This window comes from Phoca vitulina, unplaced genomic scaffold, assembly GCF_004348235.1.
Source record: "Phoca vitulina isolate PV1807 unplaced genomic scaffold, GSC_HSeal_1.0 scaffold2, whole genome shotgun sequence".
In the NCBI taxonomy this organism is placed as follows: Eukaryota; Metazoa; Chordata; class Mammalia; order Carnivora; family Phocidae; genus Phoca; species Phoca vitulina.
This window is the reverse complement of record NW_022589705.1, coordinates 7,119,841-7,142,940: the sequence shown is the minus strand read 5'-3', so window position 1 is coordinate 7,142,940 and position 23,100 is coordinate 7,119,841. Positions and strand designations below refer to the sequence as shown.

The following is a 23,100-nucleotide window of genomic DNA, read 5'->3' as shown; positions in this document are numbered from 1 at the left end:
AGAACATAGTCATTCAGAAATTATGATATAACTGCATCTTAATATAACACATAAATTTAAGGGGTTAAAAAAAAAACCCAAGTTTTAAAGTAAACATCATGTAAAGAATGAGTTCATTTGTGTACAAAGTTTAGGAGTATAATACAGACTGAAATTTGAAAGGTTAATATGCCTAAATAGGTGGGATTATGGGTATTTTTTGCCTTCTTTTTACTTTTTTCTATTACCTGATTTTTCTAAAAGTTTGTAACAATCAGGAAACAAACAATGGTCATTTCCTTTTTGGAAAAATTATAGAACAAAAAAATGTATACAGTACTTAAGAATTTAGGATTTCCAGACTCATCATCATGATATACAAAAACTGCCGTGGTCTAAGCAGTGTGCAGAAGTAGTTTTCTGCCAGGTTCTACCATGCCATCACCTTGCATTCATATATAGTTTTTTACAAAGTATTTTCATGCAGTATCTCAAGTACCTAAGATTATTCCATATTTAGCTTTAGCATCATTCCCCTATAAGCTTTAAGGTAAGGTCCAGACTAGTCCATTAAAACTCATTTCTGGAGGCGCCTGGGTAGCTCAGTCGGTTAAGCTAAGGGTCCTGGAGATCAAGCCCACCTAGGGCTCCCTCCTCAGCGGAGAGTTTGCTTCTCGCTCTCCCTCTCCCCTCTCCCCTCCCCCTGCTCGTGCTTTCTCTTGCTCTCTCTCTCTAATAAATAAATAAAATCTTTTTAAAATAAATAAACAAACAAACTCACTTCTGGGATATTTATTTGGGGTAACTTCCATAGTCTAAGCAAATATAAATCATTTTCACTCTTATTAAAATGAGATTTTTTTCAGAGTACCAGAATAAATTAATCTACATTCATTTTGTGTCTGAAACACAGAATATGTTGGCCCAATATGAATTACTATAGGAGATATACATTATCGGTTTCATTCAGCAAACACTACTAATCACCTGTCTATGTGGGTCATGAAGACTGAGAATAAAACACAGTCACTGTCCTGAGAACTCAAAATTTAGTAAAAAACAGAAACATGTAAACAGGTCATTAATGAACAGAATGATGTGTGAACACAGAGAAGGGAATAATTAATTATCTATGGGAACAAAGAAAAGCTTCACAAAGGAAGTGTCATCCAAGTTTATTTTTTTGAAAATTTATTAAGAGTTTGTCAGGTAGAAAGGAAGATGGGGGAGGGGATGCCATTCTAAGTAAAAAGAACAGTGCAAAAGCACAGAGCTGTGAAAGATCACAGTTTGAAAACTGACCTCTGCGCGGCTGGCACAGACTAGAAACAGATCCAGCTGGAGGTACTGTTGGGGCCAGATTATGAAAGATCCTTGTAACCACACAAAGGAGTTTAGACTTTAATCTTGCAGGCAGTTAGGACCCAGGTTTTAAGAAAATAGGAAAAAATTAAATTTGTTTTTTTAGAAGGATGCCTCACTCTGATGACTCTGTAATGAGTAGACTGGACTCTTAAGAAACTGACCACTGAAGATTTACTTAAGATAGCTCTTCAAATAATCTAGACAAATAGTTTTCAAACTGCGCTCAGGTCTCAATCATTTTTATAAGCAACCAAACTTTTAAAAAGTGCTTTTCCTTATTTGGGAAAAATAAATGTTTACCGTCGTCTTTTGAAGGGTGACTTTGGCATATCTGCTGTAGGGATCATCTGCTCTCCTGGCCTTACCCACATGATCGGCCCATCATCACTCTGGGACCTACACTGGAGTCGGAGGCTGGAAAGCGTACCCCAGGGCAAAGTCATCTAGAAATCAGATGAATGAGTCACATGAAAAAAAAAATTTTTTTGTCTATTTACAAGTTAACCTCTCTACTACCCCAAACCAAAAGAAAGCTCTAGGAAGTTTATTTTGTATATGCATATGAAGAAATAAATGCTATATTAGAGAGTTACATGTAAAATTCTGAACCAATAATTTTCTGTTATTTCTGTTATTCTGAACCAATAATTTTCTAAACATTTCTATTCAAAACACTGGATGAAATTTAATTTTAATAGACAAGATTAATTTAATATTAATACTTTTTAATAGAAAGTGTCCACTAAAGTAATGATCAGAACTTTAATAATTGGAATTAACACTCACTTTCAGAAATGGTGATTCTTCTAACATATCAAGGAACTCTGGGAAATAATCACCAACTTCTTCATCTACTGCTCCAACAAGACTTATCTGCCGCATGGGACCTGCTCGGTAGGTGCCACAGCAGTATGTCCTGTTGACCTGAGATAAAATGAAAGAGGGGGGAGAAAGGACTGAAGTACACTATAATATAATTAAAGAATTAAAATATTGTTTCCATTGTTGCTATTTCTTCTACATACTAAGAACTCAACGGTCAGTACCTTGTATAAAGTCCACAGTTACAGAAAGTTGCCCTAGCACTCTGACAAACACATTAACGTGGTAAGTGCCACAAACAGAAATTTCAAAGAGCAAGTTAATCTATGACCCCAAAATCTCAAAGAAACACTGAAGACATTAAGATATACTTAAACTTCTCTGAGAATGATGATTTTTGTACTTTGTAAACACTAAAAATAATAATAACAACAACAAAGTGATCTTTATTTAGGACAAAAAATCAGTAAATAAACAGTAAAACTGGCAGGGCAGAGAAAAGGAGGAAAAAAAAAAAAAAAACCATGGTCAGATTAATCTTCCATATCCATTTTGTACTCCCTAGTGAAAACCTTCACATCAGGCCAGATACCAGGCTTGACTGTTAGCAATCCCAATCTCCCTCCCAATTACTTGCATATAAGATCCTCTACCCCAGGCAAACTGATCTTTTTATCTACCCAATTTATGCCAAACTTACTTCTACCTGCAATGATTTTTCTCTTAAATCTGCCCTACTTGAAATGTCCTCTTCTGTCAATCCAAATCTTATCTTTCAAAGATCAGTTCAAGACTTTTCTTCTGGAAGCCTTCCTGATCACCCTTCATGATCTTTTCCTTTTCTGAAATCTAATGTTACTTGCAAGCACACAGACATTTTCTTTCTATCAACTCTCTAGTGAACTTAAGGCATATTTTATACCAATCTGTAGCCCAGAGAATCCTAGCATTCAAATGGAATCTACTAGTAGACCTGAAACTAATATTACACTGTATGCTAACTGGAATTTAAATAAAAAATTAAAAAAACAAACAAAAAAATGGAGTCTACCAACTGATTTGACACAATCTGATATTATTCTTCTAAGTCATTTCTTCTATTTTCTTATATTCCCACCTCCAGTTTTGTTTTTTTTTTAAGATTTTTATTTGAGAGAGAGAGAGTGAGAGAGCATGAGTGGGGTGAGGGGCAGAGGGAGAAGCAGGCTCCCTGCTGAGCAGGGAGCCCGATGTGGGGCTCCATCCCGGGACTCCAGATCATGACCTGAGCTGAAAGGCAGACCCTGAGCCACCCAGGCACCCTTCCCACTTCTGATTTAAAATTAATGTTTCTCAAGAATAAAGACAGATCTGTGCATACAGAAGACTAGACTAAAAATGCTTAATTCTAACCAGAATTTCCACCTTGGATCAGTAACCAAGCATTCTCTACCTTAGGTAAGGTGCGGATTAGATTGAAAAGCCTAATATAGGGGTGCCTGGGTGGCTCAGGAGGTTAAGCGACCAACTCTTGATTTCAGCTCAGGTCATGATCTCAGAGTCAGGCTCCATACTCAGTGGAGAGTCTGCTTGAGATGCTCTCTCTCCCTCTCTCTCTGTCCCCATCACATGCGCACTCTGTCTCTAAAATAATAAATCTTAGGGGCGCCTGGGTGGCTCAGTCGTTAAGCGTCTGCCTTCAGCTCAGGTCATGATCTCAGGGTCCTAGGATCAAGCCCTGCATCAGGCTCCCTGCTCGGCGGGAAGCCTGCTTCTCCCTCTCCCATTCCCTCTGCTTGTGTTCCCTCTCTTGCTGTGTCTCTGTCAAATAAATAAATAGGGCGCCTGGGTGGCTCAGTTGGTTAAGCGACTGCCTTCGGCTCAGGTCATGATCCTGGAGTCCCGGGATCGAGTCCCACATCAGGCTCCCTGCTCAGCAGGGAGTCTGCTTCTCCCTCTCCCGCTCCCCCATCTTGTGCTCTCTCTCTCTCTCACTCTGTCTCAAATAAATAAATAAAATCTTTTAAAAAAATAAATAAATATCTTAATAAATAAATAAATAAAATAATAAATCTTTAAAAAAAAAGATTTAATTGTTGTTTTAAATACCACCTATTTTGCCTCAATACAAGGCATAAATGACAATCTAGTATTTCTTACACAGTTTTTTACTATTAGTTCTCTAGCAGCATTTTCAGAACCCACTTTTTTTTCCGTAGACTATTTAATAGGCACCCCTATTCATACACAATACACAAAGAAAAAATCAGGGATTTCTTACTTCCTTACGTATCTTTCCCAAGATCACCTTATAGGATCATTAAGCAGCAACCACCCAGGACAAAAGTCACCTTGCATATATTTTTATGAGTTACCTTCCATTCATTTGTATGATCATCATGCTATGAAAAGCCGGGGGGGACAGCAGGAAAGATGATGATCATGGGATACAAAGATAAGGAAAGCTTTTCTACTTAGGAAAGCTTTTCTAAGCATTATTCTAAACTTTCTAGGCCAAGCACCCTAAAACAACTAAAGCAGATTAATTAACCTTCAGTACCAGTTCTGAGAATGGCATGCTTTCAGAGATAATAAATATCAGTCCCCCCACAACACTCCCCGCAACTATTCCCAATTATCAGAAGTTCCTTTACCAAGACAGACTTTCAAAAATACAGAATAGTAGCATTTTATATGAGAACTATCCTAGAGACACATCACAATTTAAAGCTTACAGAACTCAAGACTAATCCTGAAAAGGGACACTGCCACATGCCACTTTTGCTAGCTTTGAGATTATGCAACTCTTAATGCATCATTAATTTGAAGGAATTCACACTACTTTAAATTTTACAAAGACAGAATATCTTTATATCACAGTGCTTGAAGTTACCTAATTTAAACAATTAGCAATAATTTAATCGATAGCACTGAGCCTGAAGACAACTTAAAATGCAAACACCTGGGATAATTAATATGTGACATGAATAAATATAAAGCATCCTTTCCTATTTGGAAAGAGAAAGTTAACCTAAAAAGAGGAAACTGTTGAATTATTTTTTATTTAAAAAATATATTATAAATTTATAACTTATCCTGTGTCTAGAAAGAATGAAATAATCAGACATTAAACTGTGCCCAAAGAAAAACAGTAGTAAGAGCAAAGCCGATTAACAGTATCTATGTATCACTTGTGTAAAAAACGTTCATAAATGCTACTGTTCGTAATGCATTTAAATAATTAACAGCACAAGTTAGAAGAGGGATAGCATTTATGACCAGAAATTTAACATGTACCAACTGTGTGACACCAATGCAAACAAGCAAACTACTAATTCTACCCTTCTTTTTAGAAACAGAACTTCCTGGGCATATAGCCAATAAGCGAGGCTCCTTGGCAGCCAAGTGTGGTCTGGAACTAAGTTCTGGCCAATGAGATGTTAGTATAAGTTACATATGCAATTTCCAGAGCATGCCTTTATAAGTAAGCTGCTTGCTCTCCACTTCCTCTTTCTGTCTCTTAAGAGCCAGGTTCAAATACACAGACACCACTACCAAAGGGGCTGGCAAAACTTGAAAGATAAAAGGAAAGGAGAATCCTGGATGACATCATGGAACAGAACAGAGCGGCTTAACCTCCGGACTTGTTACTCAAGAGAGAAACTTTTATTTTGTTCTAGCAACTGTATGTGACATCTCTTTGTTATGGTGGTTTAGCCTATGGCTTGTTATCTTGTATACTGGCACACATCATTTTATTGCACTTCACTTTATTGCATTTCACAGATATTATGCTTCACCAGTAGCTGCATTTTTTACAAATTGAAGGTTTGAGGCAACCCTGCCAAGAGTAAGTCTATCAGCACCATTTTTCTAACAACATTTGCTCTTCGTGTCTCTGTGTCACATTTTGGTAATTCTCACAGTATTTCAAAATTTTTCATTATTATATTTGTTATGATGATCAGTGCTCTTTGATGTTACTACTGCAATTGTTTTGGGACACCATGAACTGTACCCAAATAAGACAGCGACCGCTTTACTGACTGGCCGTCCCCCCATCTCTCTCCCTCCTCCTCAGGCCCTATTCCCTGAGACACAACAAAACTGAAATTAGGCCGGTTAAGAACCCTACAATGGTCTCTGTTTAAGTGAAAGGAGGAGTCGCATGTCTCTCATTTTAAATCAAAAGCTAGAAATGATTAAGCTTATTGAGGAAGGCATGTCAAAAGCCAAGACAGGTCAAAAACTAGGCCTCTTGCACCAAAGAGCCAACTTGTGAATAAAGGAAAATTTCTTGAAGGTAATTAAAAGTGCCATCACACATGAAACACACAAATGATAAGAAAGAGCTTGATTGCTGATATGAAGAAAGTTTTAGTGGTCTAGATAGATCAAACCAGCCACAACATTCCTTTAAGCCAAAGTCTAATTCAGAGCAAGGCCCAACTCTTACCAATTCTCTGAAGGCTGAGAGAGGTGGGGAAGCTGCAGAAGGAAAAGTCTGAAGCTAACAGAGGTTGGTTCATGGGATTTAAGGAAATAAGCCATATCCATAACAGAAAAGTGCAAGGTGAAGCAGCAAGTGCTGATGCAGAAGCTGCAGCAAGTTATCCAGAAGATCTAGCTCAGATCATTAATGAAGGTGGCTCCACTAAACAAAAGATTTTCAATGCAGTCAAAATAGCCTTATATTGAAAGAAGGTGCCATCTAGGACTTTCATAGCTACAGAAGTCAGTGCCTGGCTTCAAAGCTTTAAGGGACAGGCTGACTCTCTTATCAAAGAATAATGTAGCTGGTGACTGTTAGTTGAAACCAATGTTCATTTACCCTTCCAAAAATCCTAGGGCCCTTCAGAACTATGCAAAATCTCTTCTGCCTGTGCTCTGTAAATGGAACAACAAAGCCTGGATGACAGCACATCTGCTTACACAACATGGTTTACTGAATATTTTAAGCCCACTGTTGAGACCTACTGCTCAGAAAAAAAGATTCCTTTCAAAATATTACTGCTGACAATGCATCTGGTTACCCAAGGGCTCTAATGGAGATGTACGATGAGATTAGTATTATTTTCATGCCTGCCAACACAACATCTATTCTGCAGCCCAGGGATCAAGGAGTCATTTCAATTGTTAAGTCTTTATTTAAAAGGCTATATAGCTGCCACAAATAGTGATTCCTCTGATGGGTCTGGGCAAAGTAAATGGAAAACCTTCTGGAAAGGATTCCTCATTCCTAGATGCCATTAAGAACATTTGTGATTCACAGGAAGAGGTCAAAATATCAATATTAACAGGAGTTTGGAAGAAGTTGAATCCAACCCTCATGAATGACTTTGAGGGGTTCGAGACTTCAGTGGAGACAATAACTGCAGGTGTGGTAGAAACAGCAAGTGAACTAGAATTAGAAGTGGAGCCTGAGGATGGGACTGAATTGCTGTAATCTCATTGTAACACTTTAGTAGGTGAGGAGCTGCTTCTGATGGATGAGCAAAAAAAGTGGTTTCTTGGGATGGAATCTACTCCTGGTGAAAATGCTGTGAAGACTGTTGAAATGACAACAAAGGATTTAGAATATTACATAAACTTAGTTGATAAAGCCACAGCAGGGTGAGAAGACTAACTCCAATTTTGAAAGAAGTTCTATTGTTGGTAAAATGCTATCAAACAGCATCACATGCTACAGAGATATTGTTTGTGAGTCAATGAGTCAATTTCATTGCTGTCTTAAGAAACTGTCAAAGCCACCCAACCTTCAGCAACCACCACCACCCTGATCAGTCAGCAGCCACCAACATCGAGGTAAGACCCTCCACCAGCAAAAAGACTGACTCGCCGAAAGCACGTAGTTAGCATTTTTTAGCAATAAAGTATTTTTTCAAATTAAGGTATATGCATTGTTTCTTTAGACATACTGCTATTGCCCACTTAAAAGATTATGCAGTACAGTGCAAACATAACTTTTATATGCACTGGGAAACCAAAAAATTCATTTGACTTGCTTTATTGTGGTGGTCTGGAACCAAAAACCACAATATCCCCAAGGTATGCCTGTACTTTCTATATATACTAAGGGAGACAATACTCCGTATTGCACAAATGATATAGGTTCTGCTCTGGGCTTTAAAAAGTCTGTAACTGCAGCACATGCAAAGGAAACAATTAAGATGATTAGTGACTTGAAAACCAGAGAAATCGGAAAAAGTGTGAAGAAATTAAAGTATTTAACTTGAAAAAACTGAAGTAGAAGAGTAGACTCATGTAACTTTAAATAAAAAACAGGAATTATAGGAAAGTCGGTATCATTCATTGAATGAAAGTTTACTGTATATTACATGTCAGACACTGTCCTAACCACAGATATAGCAAACGAGACCCACTCTTGGCCCCTGGAAGCTTACAGTCTAGTAGGGAGAGGCAGACACTATCTAAACAAATATTTAATTATAAGCTGTGACAAGTCTTCAGAATGGAATGAATTAAGACACTGTGAAAGAGAACAAGGGATCCTGATTTAGAGAATAAAGTGTTCCTCGAAGTAACATGAGTTGAAATCTGTAAAACAAGTTTAAAGGAAACAAAACCCCTTAAGAATCACCCTTTCCAAGGTCTAAAAGAAAGCTAATGGGGGAGCCTGGGTGGCTCAGTCGTTAAGCGTCTGCCTTCGGCTCAGGTCATGATCCCAGGGTCCTGGGATCGAGCCCCGCATCGGGCTCCCTGCTCCGCGGGAAGCCTGCTTCTCCCTCTCCCACTCCCCCTGCTTGTGTTCCCTCTCTCGCTGTGTCTCTCTCTGTCAAATAAATAAATAAAATCTTAAAAAAAAAAAAAGAAAGTAACAATGCTAAACACAGAAAGCAAAAGAAAAAAATAAGGATGAGGCTGGACAAATGAGCTGTAGCTAGATTAGGAGAACCTTGAAGACTACTGTTAAAGATTTGGGAAATCACTAAAGGATCTAAAATAGTTAAAGGAAAGTTATCGATTTGTTTTTGTCTTTTCAGGGCAGAGGGGGCTTGGGGTTTTTGTATTTGTTTCATTTTCCCAGAGGGGTGCTGAAAGAGATTTAGGCTTGAAACGATAAACTAAGTTAGTAACAGTGCAGATGATTAGAAAATGATAAAGAAAAAAGATCTGAAAAATATCCAGGAGATAAAATTGCCAGGACTTGGGAGACAGACTGGATATGATAGGGCAGAGAAAGGAATGTCGAAGATGTCTCCCAGGTTCTGACCTTTGCAAGGAGATACAGAAACCACTCTTTCTACCTAAGGACCACCACCAGGTTTGGGTGAGAAGGTGATATGTTGAAGTTTGAACATGATGAGCTTCAATTATGTGGTAGGCTGAATAATGGCCCCCAAAGATATCTAGATATGTAGGTCCTAATCCCTGGAACCTGTGAATATGACCTTATATGGCAAAAAAAACTTTGTAGTTGTGAATAAGTTAAGAATCTTGAAATGGGGAGGGTAGCCTAGTCTATCCAGGTAAGCCCTAAATGTAATCACAGGCATTCTTATAAGGAGGAGGCACAGGGAGATCTGCAGAGAAGGCGATACAATGATGGAAGCAGAGGTGGAGTAATGTACTTTTTGCAGATGGAGGAAGGGGCCACAAACTAGGAAATACAGAAGGCTACCAGAAGCTAAAATAGGCAAAAAAACAAAACCCAAATTCACCTTCAGAGCCTTCAGAACTGTAAGAAACTGCTAAGTTTGTATTGTTTTAAGGCACTACGTTTATGGTAATTTGTTACAGGAGCAATAGGTACTAATACCAAGTAGCTCTAAAACACCCAAGTGGGTATGTCAAAAGGGCAGCTGGGTCTGAAATCAAGTGGTTTGGACTGAGGATATAAATCCTAGTCATTGGCTACAGAACATATATAGTTCAAAGAGCAGGGGTCTTTGCCTAGAAAGATCCAATTTAAAAAGCACCAAAGGAGAAGAAAAGCTGACAAAAAAGAATGTAAAGGAATTGTCATGTGGTCAGAGAGGTTAAAAAGAAAACCAAGACAACACGGTATAATAAAAGTTAAAATATTTCAAGAAGTTTGGTCAAAATGTTGCTGAGACTTCAGTGAGATGAAGAAGAAAAATGCCCATTGGTGACCTTGGCAAGAGAGGTTTTTCAGAGAAAGTATGACAGCAGAAACAAAATCAGTGGTCTGAGGAGAGATGAGAAAATGTGGACAGCAAGTGTAAACAATTCTTTCAAGAAATTAGGCTGTGAAAATAAAAAAGGTTGGTAGTGAGAGGAGAAAATAAGATCAATAGAGAATTTTCTTAAATGGAAAGACTGAGCAACCCTCAATAGGGTTGTATTAACTTTTATTCCCCTTAGCACTGTAAGAAAGTATATATTGCCCCACAGCCTAATAGAATGTTATCAAACTTTTGGATTTTTACTAATTTGGTAAGTAAAAACTACCATCTTAGTAGTTTTAATTTCACTTTCTTAGGAATGAAGCTGTGTATCTTTTCAAATAAGAGAATTAAAGGGCCTTTTGTGTTTCTTTTTCTGTGAACTATCCATTCATAATGCCTGCTTATATTTAAATTGGGCTACTAGTATTTATTTCTCTTATCTAATTCTAGAACCCTTAATAATTTAGAAAGGTTAATCCTCTGTATGAACTGTATACAATTTTTCACAATTTGTCTTTTGACTGTGTTGACAGTGATTTTTCTTTTGTTTTGGTCATAGTCAGAAAGACCTTTCGAACTACAAAGTCATGAAAGAATTCTTCCATGTTTTCTTCTATTACATTAATGTCTCCATTTTCCACATTTAAATCTCTGATCACATTGGGAATTTATCTTGGTATCCAGGGATATGGATACAAAGATGAATTCTAGATAAATACCCTGATGTCCCAACACTATCATCTCTGCCATCAATGATTTCAGATACCATCATTTTTATGTATCAAATGCCTGTAGGTATTTGGGCCTATTTCTAGACTTACTTTTCTGTTTCACTGAATAATGTTCATAAACTAATATACACTTATTTAATCACTAAATCTTCAGAATGTATTGGTATCTGATAGGGCACTCCTCCACCACTGCTTTTCTTTATCATTCTGATGTTGGTTCTTCTTAATCCAAAAATATATCTTTCCATCTAAGTCTTCTTTAGTGTGAGGTCTTAATGGGAAGAATCTGGTAAAGATGAAAAGGTGAAGAGGACTGCTATTTAAACATGGCAGACAGAACAAAAGATTTATGTCTATTCCTTATCAAAACCCACTCAAGTGAGAGTAAAACAAAGGCCATAAATCCCAAAAGCTCAAAGAGAACGGAAGTAAAAAAATGACAGATAAAGTTAGCAAACCATTTTTTACAAGGGGAAAAGTGTACAGGGGAATTAGCCAACTGAGAACTTTGAATACTGAGTACCTACATAGAAGATAACCAAAAAATCAGTTTGAGCTACAGAATCATGGAAAGGCTAAGCAGAAGGTGGGAAACAAAGCATGGAACTAAAAACGAGAAAGATGGGTTTAAAATTTGTACAAGAATTAGTTAGACCCCTCTGCTTATGTTCCCCACTCCCTGCCCCATCCCACATTACTTACCCTATCTTGTGGAGAAAGTGAACAAAAGGGACTATGGAAAACAAAGATACCAGGCACAAATATGAAAGAAAGCCATTACACTGACAACAGACAAGTAAAATTCCATATATTGAACAATGAACTCACCTACCTACTTCCATAGTTCAACTCCAAGAATTCTAGCAAACAGAGATATAACCTACTCTATTCCCCTGGCAAAAATGTGGTACAGTCTTAGCTGTAGAAATTAAAGGCCCCAGAGAGAAGATCTCTAAGTGTTGATATTTGTAGCTTTTCTTACAAGATATGGCCAGATTCCCTACCCATTCATCAAATGGCCAATCCCACCTTTGTGTCCACAGTTTCTAATCAGTTCTGTACTAACACATATTTCAATATAAAAAGATCACCAGACATTTGAAGAAAATACATAAACAAGATTAAAACAGAAAGAACTCGATGAAACAAACTACAAGAAAATTTCAAAACAATTACTAATATCATCAAAGAGATAAAAGATGATATGGCATCCATGAAACAATAAGTTATTTAAATTTTAAAAAAGAACAAGGTCTTAAATTCAAAACATTACAGTTGAAATAAATCAAGAGGAGGAAAAGAAGATAGTTAAATCTCCCCAGAAAGTAGAAGAAAAAGACAAAGAAAAATAAAAGGAAAAATTTAGAGGTTCAGCCAGGAGGCCTAATATCCAACTAATAAAAGTTTCAGGAAAGAAGAACAGCAAATACTAAGGTAAGGAAATTAACAAAGAAATAATACAAGAAAACTTACCCAAACAAAAGGATATGCATTTCCATATTGAGAAGGCCTAAATACTCATCAGAGTGAATATAAAGGACTCATACCAATGAAATCTGAGAAAATCATGTGGGTTGGAGGTGGTCTTCAACTGTATTGATAACATTTTATTTCTTGGGCCAAGTGGTTAGAACACAGGTATTTATTACTCTTTATACCTCTACGTATGTCTGAAATATTTCACAGTAAATTAAAAAACAAAACCCAATTTAAAAAAAATCTCAAGGCACATTATCCTCAGTATTCTGAAATTCTGCAGTAAAGAGGTTTTAAAATAAGTTTCCAGAGAGGGGAAAAAAACACCTAAAAATATCAGGAATCATTATGATACTGGATTTCTCAAAAGCAGTACTAGAAGCTTAAATAAAGACACTTTGCCTTTATAAACCTCAATGACATGATCTCCAACCAAGAATGCCACACCTGTCTGAACTACCCAAAAAATGTAATGGTAGGATAAAGACTTTAAACATGTGAAATCTCATTTGAATCACTGAATTCGGTCAACAGAATAGTCATGGAATCCCAGGACATGAGAAAAGGCAAACAGAAATCCCAGGGCATCCATGTACAGGATACAGTGTTTTTATATATATATATATATATATATACCCAAACACCCAAGTGGGTATGTCAAAAGGGCAGCTGGGTCTGAAATCAAGTGGTTTGGACTGAGGATATAAATATATATATATATGTAGAGGATACCTCTATTGCAACACTGTAATATTACAAAACTGTAAACAACCTAAATGTACAAGAACAGGAGAAGAGTGATATAATCACACAAAAAAATGAATGAACTAGAGTTACGTGTATCAACATAATTCTCTAAAGCAATGTTGAAGTGAAGCAATCTGTAGAACGATACATGCAAAATACTATTTATAAAGTGTTAAATCATACAAAATAGTTTTATATAGTCTATATGTTCATACATGTATAGCAAAATATTAGAAGGTACATAGAAAAATCACAAATTCAGAAGAAAGATTTACTTCTGGGGAGTAAAAAAAGCTTAGTATTTTATTATAAATGAAGGGAATATAAAGAATTCACTTCATATAATTTGCACTTTATATGGGAATGGAGAGGGAAAAGATTAAAGGGGTGGGGGTGTGTAAAGATCCTAAGCAAATGGGTGCAGTTTCTTTTTCGGATGATGAAAAAGTTCTAGAAATGGATAATGGTGATGGTTGTATAACACTGTGAAAGCACTTAATGCCAATGAATTATACACCTAAAAATAGTTAAACAGTAATTTTGTTATCTGTATTTTGTGACAATCCTAAGCAAAGTGAGGAGTGGAATCTAGAGCACAGGTGGAAGATTAGCTTTTGAGGAGGAGGTGGGATTTCTATTTTAACAGGAGGGAATACAGAAAAGATGTATACAGATAAAGAGTTTGAATAGTCGTCATGAAGAACAAACAAGCAAGTTGACCAAAGAAAACCAGCAAACTTCCCAGACAATGTTGAGGGCTCACTGGCAGCCTTATGAAACCTTAAGAACAGACAAGCTCCTGAATAATTATCAACCCAAAAATGATTTTCTAAAACATTTGTAGTATGTTGGGTGCCTGGGTGGCTCAGTCGTTAAGCATCTGCCTTCAGCTCAGGTCATGATCCCAGGGGATCAAGCGCCGCATCAGGCTCCCTGCTGCTCCACAGGAAGTCTGCTTCTCCCTCTCCTACTCCCCCCCCCCCCCCGCTTGTGTTCTCTCTCCCGCTGCATCTCTCTCTGTCAAATAAATAAAATTTTTAAAAAAACAAAAAATCTGTACTATGTAGAGGTTAGACAAGATTATCTCTAAGAGCCCCTGGTTTATGATTTCTATGAAATTCTAAAAGGATGATCTACAGGTCAAATGAAGGAAAACACAGTAATGCTAGATGGTATATATTTTCAAAAGTTTCTTAAATTTGCCTGATCATAGGATTTGAATCACCTGAGGTATTTATCTCAGGTCTCCCTCCAGACCTAATCATAATTTCCAGGAGAGGAACCTGAGATTCTAAATATGTATTTGGAACCAGAAACCTCAGATTATTCTTAGGATCTGGCAAGTTTGAAAAACTCTGGCCTGGAAATGACACTCGAAAGCAAAGAACAAGTTGAGTAGAGGAGTTATTAGGAGGACTGGAGGGAGGTGAGACTAAAGAACAGAAAAAAGTAAGGCTGCCATGAAAACAAGAGACAGAATGCCAGAGAAAACTCAATCATTAGTAAAATCAGAAGGCAAAGGGGGAGAGGAAAAGGATTGTGGAATCAAGGGAGAAAATGCCTGTAAGAAAATAGTGGTTAGCTTTGCATGATTTAAAAAAATTCTTATAATATCTATAAAAGTTTAAGCCATTGCATTTGAAACCACATATTGCTCTGTCAGTACGTTATATAATTCTTTAGATTAGAAACTTAACTTCATGGGGCACCTGGGTGGCTTAGTCAGTTAAGTGTCCAACTCTTGGTTTCGGCTTGGGTCATGATCTCTGGGTCCTGGCATTAAGCCCCGTGGGGCTCTGCACTCAGCAGGGAGTCGCTTGAGATTCTCTCCCTCTGCCCCTCCCCCGCTCCTGTGCACGCACCCTCTCTCTCTCACAAATAAGATCTTTAAAAAGAAATTTCAGTTATCCTGTATCAATTGCTAAGAGTGAAATAAGCTCAACTGTGCTCCAAATACATACACTTTTTAATAAGGACAGTCATAAGTCAGTTAAAAACTTAGAAGATAGCAGTTTTATTCATAACTGCCAAAACTTGGAAACAACCAAGATGTCCTTCAGTAGGTAAATGGATAACTGTAGTATATCCAGACAAAATGTTATTAAAAAAAAGAGCTATCAATCCATGAAAAAACACAGAGCCTTAAATGCATATTATTAGGTGAAAGAAGCCAATCTGAAAAGGCTATATACTATTTGATTCCAACTATTTTACATTCTGGAAAAGGCAAAACTATGGAGACAGTAAAAAGATCAGTGTTTGCCAGGGGTTGGGAGAGGAAGGAAAGGATGAAGAAGCAGAGCACAGAGGATTTTTAAGATGCGAAAATACTCTGTGTACTACCATAAAGATGGATATATGTCATTATACATTAGTCCAAACCCATAGAAGTATACCACCAAGAGTGAACTATAATGTAAACTATGGACTTTGGGTGATTATGATGAATTAATGTAGGTTCATCACCTGTAATAAATGTCTCACGGGGAAGGTGGGCAGGGGGTAGGCGGTGTGGATGTTAATAATGAGGAAGGCTGTGCACAGATGGGGGCAGAGAGTATACGGGAAATCTCTGTACCTTCCCCTCAATTTTGCCATGAACCTAAAACTAATCTAAAAAAGGAAATTCTTAAAAACACACACACAAACACACAAAACACTTAGAAGAACACAAAGTTAGAAATACACTATATGGACATGCCCCCCCCCGCAACTGAGTGAAGGGTAATTATTCTACAGAACTCATATTTTAGGAAGAAGCCTGATTGGTTTTTTTTGTTTTTGTTTTTGTTTTAAGATAGATAGATAGATAGATTGATTGATTATTTATTTATTTATTTATTTATTTGACAGAGAGAGACACAGCAAGAGACGGAACACAAGCAGGGAGAGTGGGAGAGGAGAAGCAGGCTTCCTGCGGAGCAGGGAGCCCGATGCGGCCCTCGATCCCAGGACCGTGGGATCATGACCTGAGCCGAAGGCAGACGCTTAACGACTGAGCCACCCAGGCGCCTTGTTTAAAAAACAGAAAGGAAAGAGCTAGCCAGCAATCTTCCTTAACTTTGTGATCTGTGAATAGAAAGGCATTCCTACTTTAAAACATACAGTGAAAAAGCAGTGTGAGTCAAAGTGAGTTTATTGTAAGCTGTACTTAGAATGAGAGGAAAAAGAGATCCAAACCTACCATTCCTATGCTGGTTTATTTTATAAAGCCAGCTACTTAAAACATTTATTTCTCCTTTTATATAACACACTGATGTGTAGTTCATAAAGAGTTTCTCAGTTATTTAACATCTACAAAGCACTCTTCTAGTTCGACTCTCTTAATTAGTACCACCAATTCACCATAAAATGTTAATTATATTGATCAAAGATGAGGAGCACCTAATAAACCCATTTTAGGCCTTGCCACAACACACAATGAAGAAATAACATTTGCTGATTTTCTCTGGAACAAAAAACATTACCATTTTATAGTAATAAAAGTAATATTTATAGGAACTTCCACCACCACCTAAATAAAGTTAAAGATCTATGATCCTCAGTAAAAGACTTCAACATTGTATGTATACAGAATTTTTTTTAAGCAGAACTTAAAATATGCACATCTGTCAGATAAAGAAAACTAAATCTTATTATGGTAGATAGGCTTTTTTAATCAATTGCCTCTCTCGCCAGCACATACATATACACATCCTTCTTCTCCATACACACCCTTCAATTACCTAGTCGCTCTAAGGTGAAAATAATCTCAATGGCAATATTTAAAACAACTCCTCATTTAATTTCACTATACTTTTAGTGTTTTAGTGTTTCTTCATGTTGCTTTGGCTTGCAATTCCTGTATAGAATTTACATATAGCCTTGCCGGCTCGTGACCAGCAGTATCAGCATCACCTGAAAACGGATCAGAAACGCAGACTATAAAGCCCAAACCCAGACCGATAAAATCAAAATCTGCATTTCATATACACATTAAAACTTGCTAACCCTCACCTGTAGGATTTAATTCCACTCAGTGACAGAAGAAAAAATAATTCCTCTTTGAAGATCTGCCACTATTTAACCTTGGGGAAGGTCATAACCAAAATGTGACCTTCCTCATCTGTAAAATGAAGGGTTGGAAATGGCCCCCACCTACTCTAAAATCCTGTTAGTCCGTAAGATAGCTGGAAGACTATTATAATTACAAGATATAGCACCTAAGCAAAAAAATCATAAATTATACTTATTCCTAAAACATATATATATTTTAGGGAGAAACATATTTCTAAGTGGACGCTAATTTTTTTCTTCATTAACCAACTAAAAGATTCCACAAACACTTAAACTTTTTAGTCAAAATTGTTACTTAGCCAATGATTATTTAAAACTTAATTAGATCTGAATAATCCTACAAAATTATAAAAACACCATACATATATATGTGTTAATACATATGTAGTTCTTTAGATTAGAAACGCAACTTTACAAAGTTATCCTGTATCAACTGATGAACGTAATCAAATTTGAGGATCAGCTTGGTGCTTCAATTGATATTTATCATGAACTTATTACCGCCTTTGGTGTTAGGATATTTGAGTTTTACAAAATACGGAAAGAAAAAAAAAAAAACACCTTTATGCGCATCCTAGCTTTGCCACCACAATAATTTAAAAATATAAAAATAACAGAAGCTATAATTATTCCTGCACAAAACAAGCCTACATTTTCCTTCCTTCAACTAGTGCAGATAAGTTCTAAAGTAGTGCTTCCCAAACCTTAATGTGTATATGAATCACCTGCAAATCTTGTTAAAATGCAGATTCTGATTCAGAAGATGTGGGCAGGGGTCTGAATGCCACGTTCATACACAGAGAAAGTAGTAAGCTTCTAAAAAAGCCCCATAAATAACAGTATTTAGCCATGGTTTGCATCTTAAGCACTGGTTTCCAATTAAATTCCTAGTTGAGCAACTTCACATTTTCCCACCCTTATCTTACTTGACCCCGCCTATGAATGTGATACTTAATTACTCCATCATTCTTAAAACCTAGAAAATCCATATCCTAATTTTCCTTCTACCTTTCTTCTTGATCTTTCCCACGTTCCTCATACTTACATGTGGGTGCATCACAGGATTCCATTCTTAGCTTCATCTCTTTTCCACTCTAATGCTGTGCCTGGATCACCTATATGCTAATGAATCCAACTGCTGCATTTCCAGCCTACATGTCTCCCGGTCTTAGATCCACGTATTCAACTACGTAATAGATGTTTCTAACCTTTAGTCTTCACAGGCACTTCCAACACAAAGTATTTCTAACTGAACTCTTCATCAACACCTTCCACCCCTAGAAACCAGCTTTTTCAACCCTGTATTAACTTTGTGACCAGCACCACGATCTGCCCATTTGTCCAAACCATATTTTAAGACTCTATCCTTCTCCCTCACCAAACTGCAATTAATCCCATCTTCTAATTATTTCTCAAATTTCATTCCTTCCTCTCTAGTGTATCAGTTGTGACATGGATCATTTCTGACTTGGTTACCATAGTAATCTAACCAGTCTTCTTGCTTCCAATCTCATTTTCGTCCTCAATCTCACCCTTCACATTCCTATGTAATCTTGGCAAACATAACTTGATAGTACTCCCCTACTAAAATTCACCAATGATTTCCCCATTACCTTTAGGAAAAAGTACTAACTTTCTTTTGGCACATCATATAAAGCTCTTCACAATCTTGATTTTTTTCTCTCGTCTCAATTCCCACCACCCCTCAACAGTCAACATGTACTCTTGCCATGTCAGGCTAGCTGCAGCTCCCTGAAAGTACCACATTCTCTAATGCCTCTGTGTGTTTGCATAGGCTGTTTTTCCTTTGCTTAAAATGCCCTTATTAAGCTAAGTACTAATCTTCTTTTAAGACTCTACTCAAGCATCACATGCTTTAAACTGCCCTTTCTAATCACCTCAAGTCTGTTAGGTAACACCGCAAACTGTGCTCCCTCTATTACACGGCTTTCCCTATGCAGCATACTTCTATTCGAATACTTAGCAAATTGTATTATAATTGCTGGTCTATTCATCTCCTCCACCAGACTGAGCTCATCAATTAGTCCTTTTAGGAACAGAATGTCCAGTACATGGTTTGCTGAGGGGCACCGGGTAGCACAGTCGCTTAAGTGTCCCGCTCTTGGTTGTCGCTCAGTGTCCTGGTATCAGGCCCTGCATGGGGCTCCATGGAGTCGGCTTCAGACTCTCTTTCCCTCTTCCTCTGCCCCTCCCTGCTGCATGCTCACTCACTCATTCTCTCTCTCTCAAATAAATAAATAAAACTTTAAAAAATAAATGAAAAATAAGTGTTTGCTAAATAAACTACCTTGAAATAATAGTCACGAATAATTATTATGGCTACATATTTAAACTATAAATAACTTCCAAAAACTGTCCAAGGTAACAAAAGTTTCTTCAGTTTGTTTACAGGCTTAACAGAACTTTAAAAGACTTCATTAAACAAAGAAGTCCAAAATATTTAAGGTATTCACTTAATTCCCAACAATCTAAAAGTATTTGTTAAAAATTAATAGCCTTCTCAATACTGTGTTAAACTAAGATTATTTTAATTTCACTAATGACAGTGTTAGACAAATAAAAGCACTGGTCTCTTTTCCAATGGCTGAAGTAAAGAAGCATGGTAAAATGACAGGCATATTGCTCAGGTGGCCTAGGTTAGCACCGTGACTTCCTACTTACTAGCTACATGAACTTGGATAACAATGAACATCTCCAGGCTTCAGTTCCTTCAAAGGAAAACAGAGATAAAATTGCTTACCTACACCATAGGTTGTTTCAAATAGTCAGTTATGAATGTGAAAATATTTCTATAAACCATGAACTGCTAAATAAATGTCAACTATTGTGTTAGCTTCCATACTAACATCTGCCAAATATTGACAGGTGCAAATTTAAAGTTTCACGGACTACTTCAACCTCCATACCCACCCCATACTTCTCCTCCAACGACTGAAAATTCATAAATAAAATTAAGTTCTAGGATTACCACAGCACAAGACTTAGTCAGTAGTCCTCAATATTCTCATCTGGTTGAAGGCATAAAGATATCTAATTTAATAATAATAATCTCAGATGTTCTTAAGAAGAGGTTTTTTTATAAATCTCAAAGTAAATCTCAAGGTAAGTTGTTGGTACAGTCATTTAAATTTCAGCTCCATTTTAAAAAATTAATTGGAGGACAAAAATCAGCAGGGAATATTTAGAGATACCTTCTTTTATCAACTATTTAGATTGGGTACTATTGACAAATAAGCTTGATCTACTATAGACTAACTAACATGAAAGTTAAAAAGCCACCACTATAAAACCAAGACTTTTTTTCACCCGTATTTCTGGCTTATTTCTCAGATATGCTTGTTGGTCTATCAATCAGAAGAGAAAATTTGCTGCATTTTCTAAACTAAAAAAGTGATGAAGCATGTTAATTCTGCTCTCAGCAATATCGTTCTTTCTTAAATGGGGACTTACGGGGATTATGGCCTATATCAGGAAAACTGTTTTCTGTCCCTTCTCTGCAATATTTATAAAAATAGGATTCTTAACCTTCAAAGGGCAAAACTCCTTAAAAAAAGAAAAAAAAAAGTAAAAGAAAAAAGAAAATCTACTACAAAAGTCAGCACTTCGGTACCTGATTGTGGTAACAAGGCCAAAATCCAAGACGAAGCCCTTTATTGCACATCGTGTTCCAACGTCTTGGGCAGCCCCATCTTGCGACCTCTCCAGATTGGCTGCTCCTGTTCTCTCTACTGCAGAGAGAACTTCAATTAGAGAAATTCTGAAGCTCATGAATCTAAACTGGATACTCCCCTCACTGGAGGCAAGGATGGCAAGAATCATTAAAAAGATTCAAGTTAGAGGAGGTTTCAAATAAATCCAAGTGGCTTGAAACCACTATAATGCAGGCAGCTGAGAGTCTTATTATGCAACAGTCTATTTACCTAAAAAAAAAAAAAAATCTTAAGGAAAAGAATGGCAGCAAATTATTAGATAACCTGAAAAAACAGGTTATATAATCATAAATCTCTAAAAAGTAAAATACTCTCCACTAAACTTGTGTTGAATTTATATCTATGATACCAACTTATAGCTGACCATTCACGTTTATAATCCTTATGAGAAAAGGAAGTAAGAAAATAACTAGGACATGTTATTAACTTCTTTCTGTGCCCTAAAATAACTCATTGAAAAAATGTCTGGTCAAAAACCAGTGGTTAGGAAGGAGAGATTTCCCTGCTGACTTAAGCCTAGCTGCCCAAGCAAGGCTTTAGAAAAGGTCTTCACCTACAACAGTGCATAGGCAGAAGGAGCAGAGGCTATGGCGGTCTTCCTAGTGACACTTCCAAGTCACGTAAATGGGGTATGTTTCTGGGATAGACTGCCAACAAGTTACTGAAAGAAACAAAGCCAGCAAAAACCTGGCAAATAAACAGGCCAATGCCCTCGTGTGTTTATTATGACATAAGTAGTCTTAACTAAAGTTACCTTGATGCTACCAGATCAAAATCACATCCTCTATACTAACAGTACCTGATTTCTGAAAGACTGGATTCGTTTTCAAGCTGGTTTTCCATAAAGACTTGTAATGATGTATAACATGTATAAAGTATTTAAGTATTTCTTAGACCAAGCAAGTAACAAGCTACATCCCAAAGAACCAGCAATTAAGATTTTTCAATTAGAGCAATAAACTAACGATCTGAATCACCTTTACCACCATGAATTTTTATCAAAACTGTGCTGGTATGTGCAAATGAAAGAGAATGAGGTTAATACTGTCAAGAAACTGTATTTACTAAACAATTTAACAATGATTTTATCTTACCTGAGTGTGAAAATTTGAAATGGTGGTTGTTTCGATATCTTTCTTGCCCAGAATCTCCATTTTCACAGGAGTGTTGGGGAAATTAAAAGCAAAGTAGTCCAAGAAGTCTGGGAGATAAGCAGCCGCTCCATGCACTATTGCTAAAGCATAGTAAGCAGCATTTTTCTCATTTTCACTGAATGTCAAAGCAAGAAACTCCTCAGAAAATCTCTCCATCTCCATTGGAGACAAAAATGAGAGTTCATCCATGTAAGCATGAAGGACAAGTGCACCACCATTGGACTGGTGTTCCTCATGAATAAAGTTGCTAAATTTAGTACCTGTTTTTAAGAAATTTCTACGAATAGAATGTTCCTGGTGAGTCATAAAAGGTGTTTGTACTCCCTGGGGTACCCGATATTCTTGCATGCCCAAATTTAATCGGCACAGCTGTTCATCTTTCAGATACCTGAAGGACTCCTTATTAACTCCTGAAGTGCTATTTATTTGTCCTTGGGTGAGGATTTCCTTACTGATGCGGGTCAGGCCAGCACAGACGGTTTGTACTTCCTTATTGTACATTTTAAGGCGTCTTCCTCGCATATCTTCTCGGTGTTTCTTTTTCTTTTTCTTCTTTATTTTCTTCAAGACAAAATCATCAGCTCTCTGGGTTTTACCATTTTCATCTGGTGTTTCTGGCCACAATAATTAAAAAGAAGTTAGTTGCTAGGCCTAGTGTCAACATATAAACTTCCTACGGTATTTGATCTCAAATTAAATGGCCTATTCTCAGTTTCTCTGAATTTGCCATGACAACTTACATGTTTATAAAATGAGACAAAGATCTTAAAATACGGTAATATTCAAGGTTGAAAACTACGCTAAAAAGTAGACAATGGATATGTAAGCATATAATTTAATACGACTTGCAACAAAAAGTAAAGGAAATATCCACGTAATTTCACATCTGCCATACTGTATGGAATATCTC

General features: G+C 36.9%; 1 protein-coding gene across 1 annotated transcript in view; it reads right to left on the bottom strand.

Moving 5' to 3' along the window:
• The window catches only part of RSBN1 (round spermatid basic protein 1), a 47,812-nt gene that overhangs the window by 13,208 nt on the left and 11,504 nt on the right, over window positions 1–23,100 (bottom strand). The window contains exons 2-4 of the mRNA XM_032421170.1: window positions 22,131–22,804; window positions 2,131–2,268; window positions 1,645–1,787 (exon numbers count right to left, since the gene is read on the bottom strand). Coding sequence (XP_032277061.1) covers window positions 1,645–1,787; window positions 2,131–2,268; window positions 22,131–22,804 — 955 coding nt within the window. The remainder of the gene's footprint in view (window positions 1–1,644; window positions 1,788–2,130; window positions 2,269–22,130; window positions 22,805–23,100) is intronic.